Here is a 12140-nt window from a genome sequence, read left to right as displayed (position 1 = left end):
TCGAGTTTGCTCAGACTCGGTGTGTCAATTCTGCGATGGGGAATGTGATTTTTAATAAAGATGATAAACGGCACAATGATCCGGTGCTTGTTTGTCATTTTTATAAGTAAAATAATTCGCAAGTTTGAGAACTCTCCCTGGCTGGAATCTGATCTCTTGGACAAAGAGAATGGCAAAGCCCTTCTCTTCGACATAATCACGAAATACGTGATATTTACACATAATGCCATTAGCATTCCAGGTACATAACTTTAAGTACTTCAAACCTTTCAAAGTATTGAATTTTAATGTGAGGGGGAATCAGAAAATTGTAGAGTAACAGTCATTGTGACTGTTAAGATTATAAGGTGTCTGATTAGATGACTGATTTTGTGCCTGTCTAAAATGCATGATTTTTAGATTATATGTAGAATTATTATTTGTCATATTTTCAATTTAGTGCTTAAGAAAGTTTATGCAAAACGATTTACATTGAGTTAATTATCCTAGAATAGTGGTATTCAAACTTTAAAGCAATGTGACCCCATTAAAAAGGCAAATGATCCCAAAGAACAATTTGTGACCCTAATCAGAGCGTTGAACGTTAGTTATATATTCTCAATTCAAACTTTTTAGGATTTTTATGTATCTTGCGACTCCAATATAAATTTTCATGACCCTTAAGTTGTCTTTGAATTTAAAGCTATTGAATTTTATCACCTGTGTAATTTTGATAAAATTATACTTGATATCCATCTTTAGGTAATTATGGTGACTGGTGATCATCCAATCACTGCTGCAGCTATAGCCAAATCAGTAGGTATCATATCTGAGGGAAATGAAACTGTGGAAGATATTGCTATGAGACTTGATATACCTATTGAAGAAGTTGATCCAAGGTAAATTAGCCCACAGTAACTCTAATATTCCTCAAACTGCTATTTTATATTTTAGTAATTTTAAAATAGTGATATAGCTATAGCAAATGAATAGAACACAATTCATTGAGTATGTTGTGTAATTTGTGAATAATAATATTAAAACTGTACATAATTTATATGTTTTGTTTTTCATGCTATTTTCTGTGTGTATCCTTTTCATACTCTAGGGATGCAAAAGCTGCAGTAGTTCATGGAGGACAACTCAGAGAAATGACATCAGAGGAACTTGATGAACTCTTAAGAGAACATACAGAAATTGTATTTGCCCGCACTTCTCCCCAACAAAAGCTAATTATTGTAGAAGGCTGCCAGAGACAAGGAGCTATTGTAGCAGTTACTGGTGATGGTGTCAATGATTCTCCTGCACTAAAAAAAGCTGATATTGGTGAGCAGAGAAACTATGCATAAATATAATCTTGCAGATAATAATGTTAACTGACTTGACATGTGTATGTGTAAGTCTCGTTACTTATGTATTTTTTATGTAAAACAAGGAAATTTCAAAATGATTTATTTGGAAATTAAAACTCTATTTTTATGCATTAGAGTGGGACTGAAATTATATGATTTCCGGTTTTTATCATGGGGAAAAATAGCACGTTAATATGACCAAAATTTTGTTTCGAACAGTTTCAGGATTTACCTGCAAATGCTACAGTTATTTTCTCTTTACCAGATAAATAAAGCATTTCACCATTAGAACAGTAAATTATATTTGCATCAAACTTGCTGTTTATATTGTGATGAGATGTTTTTGACTTTTTCCTAATTCTTCTTAAACCAGCATTTCTTCCATGAGGGGTTCATATCATTTTTCATAAATACTAGCCATTTCTTCTCCGAAAATCTTTCATAGAGGGACAGATGTTACTTTTATGACACTTTTTGTGCAATTCTGCAGCATGCTCTTCACTTTTAGCTTAATTTAGTATGCGGGAATGAATAGTTTTCCTGGTTATTACATTCTGGTCATGGGTTCATATTTATTTCTTTTTTTGCTCTTAAAATACATTGCCCTTCAAAAGTTAAGGAACAACATGTTTTCCAAACCTCACCATTTCAAAAATGTCAGTAACATTTAAGTTCATAGTTTGTAAGCATGATAGTAACGAAGTTTAAGAATGTATATGCAAAAACAGTAGCTACCACATTTATTTTATAGAAATGACTACTTATATAGAGTTGCAGAAAAAAATGTAAAAATTGTAAGTTTTGTTCAGGCGTATTGATCTTTAGTTTTTATTAGAAGTTTTGTTGACAATATCCTGGAGAGTATCAATATCCAGAAAAAGTCATTGGCCCGATTCGTTGAAAGTGCGGGCAATCCAATGGATGGAAATGGGCATGTCACAAGCTGATGCTGCTAGATGTCTCACTGTGTCTCGTAGTTTGGTTCACCGACTGTGGAATCAGTTTGAAGAGGATTCTGTGTCTAGAAGACATGTTCTAACCAGACCTATAGTTAAAACACCTGCAGAAGACCGTTATTTAGCTCTTTTGGCCCAAAGGAGGAGTAACATTACTGTGCCTCACCTCATGGCAGATCATATAGTGGTAACAGGAACAAGAATCTCAGCTACTAAAGTGCGCAGGCACCTGCACAATACAGGTTTGTAAGCAAGACAACCAGTTGTTTGTGTCCCCTCGACTCGAGGACACAGAGGTGCCCATTTATGTTGGGCAAGAGAATCTATCTTCTAGACCAGTCAACAATGAGCATCTGTTCTCTTCACAGACGAGTCCAGGTTCACATTGGAGACTGATTCAGGTCATCAGCTGAATGCACCAAGGAGCAACACACCAGATACAACCAATACCACATTGTAGAAAGACTCAGTTAAAGAGGTGAATGGTTTTGGCTGGATTCTCTCTCCTTGGTCACACTGATCTGCATGTGTTCCATGGATGAACTTTGACCAGTGTGAGATATTAAGACAAGATCCTTGATCAATGTGTCCTCCCATATGCCGCTGCTATCACTTCAATTCAGTAAAAAACAGATCATTCAAAATTCTAGATAAGCAAATGAAGATACCTTTATGATCCGCGTTCTTCGATTCTGCTCCTCCGCTTTTGTAGACTCCGATTTGGTTTCAAATTCATCTAAAATTGGCACTATTTTATATGAATCACTTTATTTGACATTTTACACAAAAGAGAAACAATTTTGAAATCATTACAACATCAAAAAAGACTTCTAACTACTTAGCATCATTCTTATTCATATCTAAAAGCGTCATTATTCTAAAAGCATACACTCATCGTTGCCAGTTCTCAAAAAGAAACTTTCTTTTTTAATTCTCGTTGGTCTGAAGGCTCAATCCATTCCCCAAGAGCGGAGCGTGCGTCGTTCGCGACAGCTGCTATTGGTCCTGGATTTCTTATGCTGGACGACAATGCACGTCCACACCAAGCTCGGTATGCTGAAGTATATCTTGAGGGTCACAGTATGGAGTGGATGAAATGGCCATTTCAATTCCCAGACCTGAATCCGATAGAGCATCTTTGGGACTACCTTGGGAGACAGGTTGCTGCTTTAAGTTCTCCTCCAAGGGTGTTAGGACTCCAAGGTTGTTGGAGCTTGAACAAGGATTATCACTGACCAACAACTTAAGTTACCGCATGGAACATTCCTGCTGCCAATGTTTTGCAGTTAGGGGTGAACACATTCCTTATTAGAACCCATTTTTGTAATGTTACCACCCCATTTTTCCTCAAAACACTGTGATCTACTGTTTCTTCAAGACTGGATTTCTCTGCCAAGAATGCAATTTTTTATTGTAATTCATGTTTGTGTTGAACTTTAGAAACATTCTATGTCACATTCATTAAAGGACTGTTTAGTGAACATGTCCTGCAAGTTTGTGGTTTCTGTGCTGCTTCATTCTCAAATTAGACACAAAAAAACATGCTGTTGCTTAACTTTTGGAAGGCAGTGTATAACCGAGATATACTTTTCCGTATTTCTGTCCATTGATTCTATCTTAATGTTAAATAATCTTTATGGTGATTTAAAGTTCAAATACTCTATGTAAGGATAAAAATGATCTAAGGATGAAAAAAAGCTAATGGAAGTAGAGAAATTTAAATAACAGGAATGATTGCTGCTGGTATTCAAACTGATATTTTCCCATAGTTACCCAGAGATATTCCTTCGAGATTCTTCTCCTTTCGGAACGGGACGGAGACTGTGCTTACAGGTAGGGTGGTTTAATCTTGTGTAACCTTACTGAAAGGCCAGAATTATATAATGACATGTCTGATATGATCTTGATTTTCCATAGTACATAATTCTTAAATGTTTGTTGTGATATCTGGTGCAAACATGCTGTTGTTAGAAGATCCTCTGATTCCTTTAAATAACTGTATGCAGTTTATTCAAGACAAACTGTATTTGCTGTTTGAATCATACCAAAGCTATTCAACTAATTCTGAGTGTAAGAAATTTTAAGATTGAAACTTCGCCTCATATTTTGTAAATTATTGTTAAATCATCGGGCGTTAGCCAGCTAAAAAAAAGCATTTCATATAGAATATTATTGCTGTAAAAAATGGCTTGTCAGAAATGATTTTGTAAACAGTGACAAATAAAAGACTTGGGTTTTCTGATGGAATGCTATTGCAAAAATGTGTTTCTCTTTCTTCAGAATTTATCGTTTCCCACTGGTTTGTGGTGCCATTTTTTAACTGAGGCAAAACGTTTATATCTTTATATGCAATAGGAAAAAGTTCTTTGATACTAAACACATGTAGATATAACACAATTGTATGCAAAGAGGCCTTTTTCAATCATTAAAGTTTTAATATTCACTTTGCTTACCTTGCAAACTTTCAAGGCAAACTGAGGTTACTAAAAAAAGACCTGGGATTATGCAATCTCATTTTCAGGGGATTTTGATGTACTGTTTATTGTGATACTTTGATATCATCACTAACATTCTAATTATGTGTGGGCTTCTTTATGAACAGTATTTGTAGGAGAGTTGTTTACACAGTGAAATGTGTAATGCTTTGGACTATATTTCATGATTTAGACTTGGCCTTATAATCCTTCTCAATTTTAAAACTGTGATGTCTACCAAAGCATTTTGGAGATTAACACAGTACAGATTATTGGACAATGATTTGCTTTTATCATTACAGGTGCAGCAGTTATTTATTATTTAGTACAAGCACACAATTTCTGGGAATGGGTAATTTGTGCACCTGCTGCCTTCCTTGGATTTGGTAGTCCTTTCTCAGTCTCCCTTTCTGGATTCCTGATTCCCTGTCGCCCGTTACAGGCTATGCGCCCTGTCAACCGTAGGCGCATATCCTACCATCGACAGTTGATAAGGCAGACACTTGAAAGCTATGTTGTGGGGAATGAGCCCATACGTTCAAGCCGCATGTACTTAGACATGCGTGGTTTAATCTTTGAGACAAACATATGACTACTGACAGGATCAACCAGGCAGCTTCCTTATGTTCATAGAACATTCGAGCTGTATGCAACTCAAATCTGCCAGTGATAGCATACACCTTGGTAATGTGCTGGGAGCCTCTGCCGTACAATGGCTCTCTCTTTTATTTGGCATGCATTAAATCTTATCTCGTGCTTTCAGTAGCATTTCAAAACCCACTATGTCCTCCATGGTATTAGTGCCAGAAGGTGAGCCTTTGTCAGCATCAAGAGGTTTTTACTGTGTGGGACACACAGATGGGGGGGAAACCTTGTTTCAGTTTTTATTACATTTTTTCAATGTGCAGCAATGGTGCGGAGGCCGAGCTGCTTGCATATGTGCTGCAGAAGTCTTCAATTGTCAACCTCTGTTGTGAAGTTTTAAGACTAGTTTTAAGACATATAGATGAAAGAGCTTGCATATGGAGTTATCCGAAGATCTTATCTCAATCATTTCTGTGCTTGTAAAGTGAACTAAAAGCATAAGTTTGTCACCAAAATGTGTAGAAATTGGGAACCAGTCATAATTTATTCATTTATTTTGGAAAACCTGCAGCAATTTACCAGCACTTAAAAGAAAGCTTGGTTTGATCGGTTTTAGCCATGATTCTTTCAAAGAAATGCCCAAGCTCTTATAAATAATATACCTTTAACCTTTAAGGCATTAGCAGATCATGTAGGCTACATAATAAACATATAAATGCAAATAATATTATACTTAAAATAAACAGAACTGGCATTTGTGGAAATTTTTCTTGGTCAAAAATTTCAACAGTCATAATCATGTCAATTATAAAATAAGTCTTTGAAATGTTCTTATAGCAGTTTTAAATTAGAAATACGATTTCAATTAGGTTGTATTAGTAAGATTTTATTCTGCTTGGTAGATGACTTGAAATACTCTTTTTATTTTATTATTCATTAACCCTTTGGGTACACATTTATTTGAAAAGTTTTTTGCACTTGGAGCACATTTAATTTTGTGGGCAAGCAAGAACAATAGATTTTATGCAAGAATTAATTTATTCCGTATTATCCCTTATATATACTTCTACATAATATTGAAATAAATTTAGGCAGTTAGTATTACACAATACTTTTAAACAAACAAACTCTGGTTATAATAATTAGCAAATTGTCAATAGTTTTGAAGCGTGTGATACTTTTCTAAACAGGTTGGTAAATGCAGTGGTACTCTGCATTCTGTGCACTGCCAGGTAGTATCCTAATTGGGTGTTGTCGTATCAGATGACATATGAGAATGTCATGTACGTCTTTGCCCAAACAAATGCATGACATACTGATACATCAAATGTAGTCAAGGGGTTAATTGAATCAATTATATAATTGATGCATCTTTTTCAGCATGTTATTTAGTTTTAGAGAATTTATGAACTGTGGGTATCATTAAGCATTATATTTCAGTATATTAATTAAGAAAAGTACTAAAGTAAATTTAACCATTTTCATCTGTATTTTTCATTTTTAGAAATTAATAGTGAGCACTATTTAAATGATACTAAATGAAGTACCAATAATAATAAAATTCTTAGGTACATCATTTCATATAAGTATTTTCTCCATGGCTATTTATATATTATGTGTTTTCCTGTGAAAGTTGATTTCAGTATCTCATCATATATGAGTAAGCTCCCCTTTGAACTGGCACTGATTTCATATTTATTTGCCAAAATGTTTTCTTTAAGTTTGGGTATTTATTGCAGGTGTTGCCATGGGTATTGCTGGAAGTGATGTCAGTAAACAAGCAGCTGATATGATTCTACTAGATGACAATTTTGCTTCTATTGTTACTGGTGTGGAAGAAGGTAAAATAAATCTGAAAAACCAATCAAAGTTTTATACTGCTATAAACTTAACATTCTATTGTAATTATGCAAAGTCATTTGTTTTGAGTTTTTAGTTTTAATACAAGAAATTCTTAAAAGTATGTAACTTGTCACATAAAGTCACTTGTATATGCAATATCTATAGTAAACCTAAATCTACATTAATTTCACATCATATTAATTGAAGAGAGTGAGTATATTAAAAATAATTCTTAAATCTTTGTTTTTGATACATTTAAGGCAATCCTTGGCACCAAATTTCATTGATTCACCAAATTTTATATGCTTGCGAAATATTCTTTCACAATTAACTTGAAAGTTAAGTTTTGAACTATTCCTGTATTACCTATTAACCTCTCAAGAGCCAAATTCATTCTGTGGTGTAAGTTTTTGAAATCTACTTACCAGTAAAACAAGTTTCCACATTTTCTGTACCCTTAAAAGAAAAATAAATAGCACAAAACAAACATTAAAAGTGTTCAGTTATTGGATGTTAATGATTCTGGAGAGAATTTTTTAACACTTTTTAAAAGGATATATTTATATCTAGTTTTAATTTACTGCATACCAATTGACAGTAAGTTAAAAAGAATAAAGCTATCTGAATTTGATCAGCAAGAAAGCAGTTTAATCAGGTAAATGACAAGGCAAAGGAATCATATTTTGTTAATAAGTATTCATCTTGATGAATAGCTGATTCATTGTTCAGCTGATGAATTTAATCAATTTTTATTGGATCTTTTATTTGTGTAAAGGTAATGCAGATTAGTGAAAACTGCTAGAATATTTATTAGCTTAAAAAAACCTAATGGGCTTATAATGGAGTTTTCATATGGTGATCTGTTTGTCATTATTGTCATAAGTATAGTGACTATGTTTTCTGTGGGCCAATGAGACATTGCTTACCCTCCTCCAAATCAACCAAAAATATTTTGATCAATAAATTTTAAAAAAATGGTAAAAAAGTACAGTAACAAAAATTAAAGTGTAAATAATTCATAGGAATGATTATGAAACAAAATAAACCTTTTTTTTAAGTAGTTCATCCTAATTTCAATTTGTTCTTTGAATTCTTCACACGTATTGCACTAAAAATTGCCTTTAGTTATAAGTATTGCCTTCATGGCATCAACATTCAGCTATGATTTTTCAGTTGTCCACAAATTATTTATAATAGAAAACACCCTTTCATTAGCTGCAATGATATCAGGTAAATAAAATGCACATTCTATAGCTGTTGTAAGATACATTCAATGAATATGATTTTCTTTTAAATAATTAAAATTGTATCCCAATGCTTATTGGTGGGTATTTTGTCATTATTCCTTTGTTGAAGTTTTCAAAGTTTACATATCTTTTCAAATATGATATTTCATCAAATAATTCATTTTCCAGTACCTTATTTTCATTTCCAGGCAAATAGTTTATCATGAAAATATTGTTTCACCTATTTTCATTCAATCTATTTCTAATTAATTCATTTAAGATAAGTAATTTCCCCAAACTGTTCACCCCATAATCCTGGATAAGAAACAATATTCGTATCCAAGATTATAATGTGATTACTAAACAATTTTTAGTCTATATTTCCAATTTCAATTATATTGCTTAAAATAGTGTTTTAACTTGTCTGTAGAAATGTAGAATCGATTTTTTTTTTAAACTTAGAAATAAGACCATTATTTCTTCCAAAATTCTGACAATTATTCGTTCCTCTCCTTCAATTCTTTTTATTGAATTATGAAACATTAATACTTGTGTTTAGAGGAACTAAAGCCAAGGTTTGGCTTGTTCATTTAAAAAGAATTTTTTCAAAACATCGTACACTTAACAATTGAAAGAAAATATGATTTTAAAGTATTAAATAACTGTAACACTCTTTTAGCTGTGGATAGTAGAGCTAGACATCTTGTTTTGGATTGGATATCCTTAGTAATTGCTTGAATTCTACCTCTGCATCAGCGCAAAATTCCTTCAGTTTTTCTGTTCAAACTGTGTAACTATAAAAGTGACCTTGGATTTTACCAGTTATTCGTGAGAAAATGAAGAACTGTTAGGCTCTGCTGTCATTCATTGATCCCTACCATGTCACCAGAAACTAAATTTCTTTTGATAAATCTTTGAATCCGAGACATTTTCTGGGATTCATATACATGTAGGACAGAGTGCTGGAATCTGGGACTGTCCTGGAAAATCCACAATGAATCGTGACCCTAGTTACACCTCAAAGGTGAAAAATTTTTGATGACACTCACAACTGTGGAAAAGGGTCTAACCAGAGAAGTAAAGTTGTGCATGCAAGAATGTGTAGTTGACTCGGTGAAGTTGTCAATTGAATGGGAGTTCATGTTTCCTTTACTGTGATTGGTCAGTCCTTACCCCCAGGTTAGCATTGAACAGTTAGAACATTTAGATAAAATACTTAATCAGTTTCTCTTGCAAAGCCCTTATGGGAATGCTTCATAATACGAGGGCCATCCAGGAAGTAGATTACGTTTCCGTCTGTGTCCGCTAGGGGCGGGGCTAGTGCGGCCATCTTGGGGTCAGAGCGTTGCGCAGCTCAGTCTGCATCTAGCCGTGCTAGTGAGAGGTTCGTGCTGTGCTCCGTTCAGATACTGTGACGGTTTGAAATGTCTGCGTTAATTGAAAATCCCGCGAGGTGCGCTCAGTAATAAGGTTTCTGACTGCAAAAAACTGTAAACCGATAGAAATCTATCGGCAGCTTCGTGAAGTGTATGGGGACAACATTATCACTGAAGGTGGAGTGCGTCAGTGGGTCATAAGATTTCAAAATGGCCGAACCAATGTTCACGACGAAGATCGAAGTGGGAGACCCAGCATAGTGACCGCCGAACTTCTCGAAAAAGTCGATGCTAAAGTCCGTGAAAATCGAAATTTCACAATAACGGAACTTTCTTTGAGTTTTCCACAAATTTCGCGAAGTTTGTTGCACGAAATCATCAGCGAAAAGAAGAAGAGGTAACGAAGTGATTGAAGGCGCAGGCGGCCGAATTTTTCGACGAAGGAATTTCCAAGCTCGTACATCGCTACGATAAATGCCTTAATTTGTATGGTGACTATGTAGAAAAGTAGTATTTGAGTGTGGCTTTCATCTGTATATAATAAAATTTGTTTCCTATACTTTGTTAATTTTTTATTCCAAAACGTAATCTACTTTCTGGATAGCCCTCGTAGACTAATTGAACTAGCTTATAGAAGTTAAAAAAGATGATTAAAAGTCTTTAGCTAGACTAACAAATATTTAAAAAATAAGCTGTTAGATACTGCATATTGGTTTTGAATGCTATTTTAATTGTAAAGAATTGCCCTATTGTATATAAGTCGCACATATAACTGCTGAAATTCGGAGATATTTTATATTGAATTAACTGCAACAAAAATATTGCATTGTATTGATTTCCATTGAGTTATCATACATTAATAAAAATGCAACAGTATAAAAAAAATGTCCCACATATAGGATTTAGCAAAAGTAATGCCCTCTTTTATGCAGTGCAATCACGCAAATTTGAACATTTCACAAAAAATGTTGTACAATATCTATTATTATTATTACATGCTTGTGTTTGGTTTCCAAACATCTATAATTCTTATCAAGTAAGTGATTTGTTGTAGACTATCAGAGTGATGAAAAATACCAAGGTTCTTTAAGTAATTTTCAGTAGTTTCATTACAGTACTCGGTATCATTGTCAGATCTGATTTATTTGTTGTCAATGCAACATACTGTTTTAAGTTTCGAATACTTCACGCTATGAAGCAATAAAATTAATCTGAGTATAGTCATCAAGGTAAGTTACAAAATATTTTTTCCCTCCTAAGCTGTTAACTTCAGTTAGCCCCCCATACATCTGTGTGCACTAAATTTAGTGGATTTTTATATCTAAAACCCGTTTTTGAATAAATTTCTCTGTTTTGCTTTTATGCAAGTAGAACATTGAACACTATGAGTGCATTTACTAAGTTTAATGCCATCTGCCAAATCATTTTTCTCAAGTGTTTTTATCGCATCTATATTTCTGTGGCTTAAATTTTGATGCTATTTTTGTATGCAGTTTGTATTGGATCATGAAATAGCATTAGCTAAGTATGCTTTCTCCTGAATTTAGCTCGCAGTCGATTTATATAAACCTTGTTCAGCATTGCCGTGGGTTACGAGTACATTGTTACGCTTTATGTAACACTTATTACTATCAAATGTAACAATACAACCTTTATTCATAATAGATTGAACAACTTGATTAAACTGAGCTTGTGAATTTCCAGTTTCAATACTTTTAAGATACTTATTTTCTTTAAATTCTTTTGTTTTTATGTTTTCTACACTTTGCGTATTTGCTATTTAGCATGCATTATTTTTATAATTTAGAGAGTAATTTCTTACTTTACTGTTATTTACATCTGTAACACAATGCTTTGATTTATTTTCGCTTTTACCTTTTAAAGCAATTGAGTCGTATTTTTGAACTTGCTTAGTTTCCACACGTCTACAATACTCATCTATTAATTTATTTTTAACATATTCTATTGACAATTTGGCTTCCGATTTACTTTCAATTGTGGTTATTAGCGAGTTGTGTGAATTTGGTAAAGAACATAGTAATATTGCTATTAAGTTATTTTCTTTAATATCTTCACTTATACTACGCAGCTTTTCAGCCAATTCTAGTACTTCTTTGATATGTACCTGCATTTTAGAACTTTCATTATATCTAATAGAATATAATTTTTGATGAAGAAATAACTTGTTTGTTAAATTTACACGTTCATGAACACATTTTAACTTCTGCCATACTTCTTTTGCAGATTTACTATGCAAAATGGGGATAATTTGCGAATCTGAAATGTTTAGGTATATTAAAGATTTATTTTTATGCTCATTTTTCAACCAAGTATCAGAAACAGTTTCCAA

The 12140-nt window shown here is 33.4% G+C and overlaps 1 protein-coding gene across 2 annotated transcripts in view; it reads left to right on the top strand.

The window, feature by feature from the left end:
• Positions 1-12140, top strand: part of LOC118185457 (sodium/potassium-transporting ATPase subunit alpha-like) — a 364057-nt gene that overhangs the window by 316385 nt on the left and 35532 nt on the right. For both annotated transcript variants that reach the window (XM_085825310.1, XM_085825309.1), the window contains exons 13-15: positions 742-878; positions 1088-1305; positions 7086-7187. In XM_085825310.1, coding sequence (XP_085681436.1) covers positions 742-878; positions 1088-1305; positions 7086-7187 — 457 coding nt within the window. The remainder of the gene's footprint in view (positions 1-741; positions 879-1087; positions 1306-7085; positions 7188-12140) is intronic.

Source organism: Stegodyphus dumicola, chromosome 10, assembly GCF_044657685.1.
Source record: "Stegodyphus dumicola isolate Sdum_Otavi_A_Nest chromosome 10, ASM4465768v1".
Classification (NCBI taxonomy): domain Eukaryota; kingdom Metazoa; phylum Arthropoda; class Arachnida; order Araneae; family Eresidae; genus Stegodyphus; species Stegodyphus dumicola.
The sequence above is the reverse complement of the archived record's forward strand: the minus strand, read 5'-3'. Positions and strand labels throughout refer to the sequence as shown.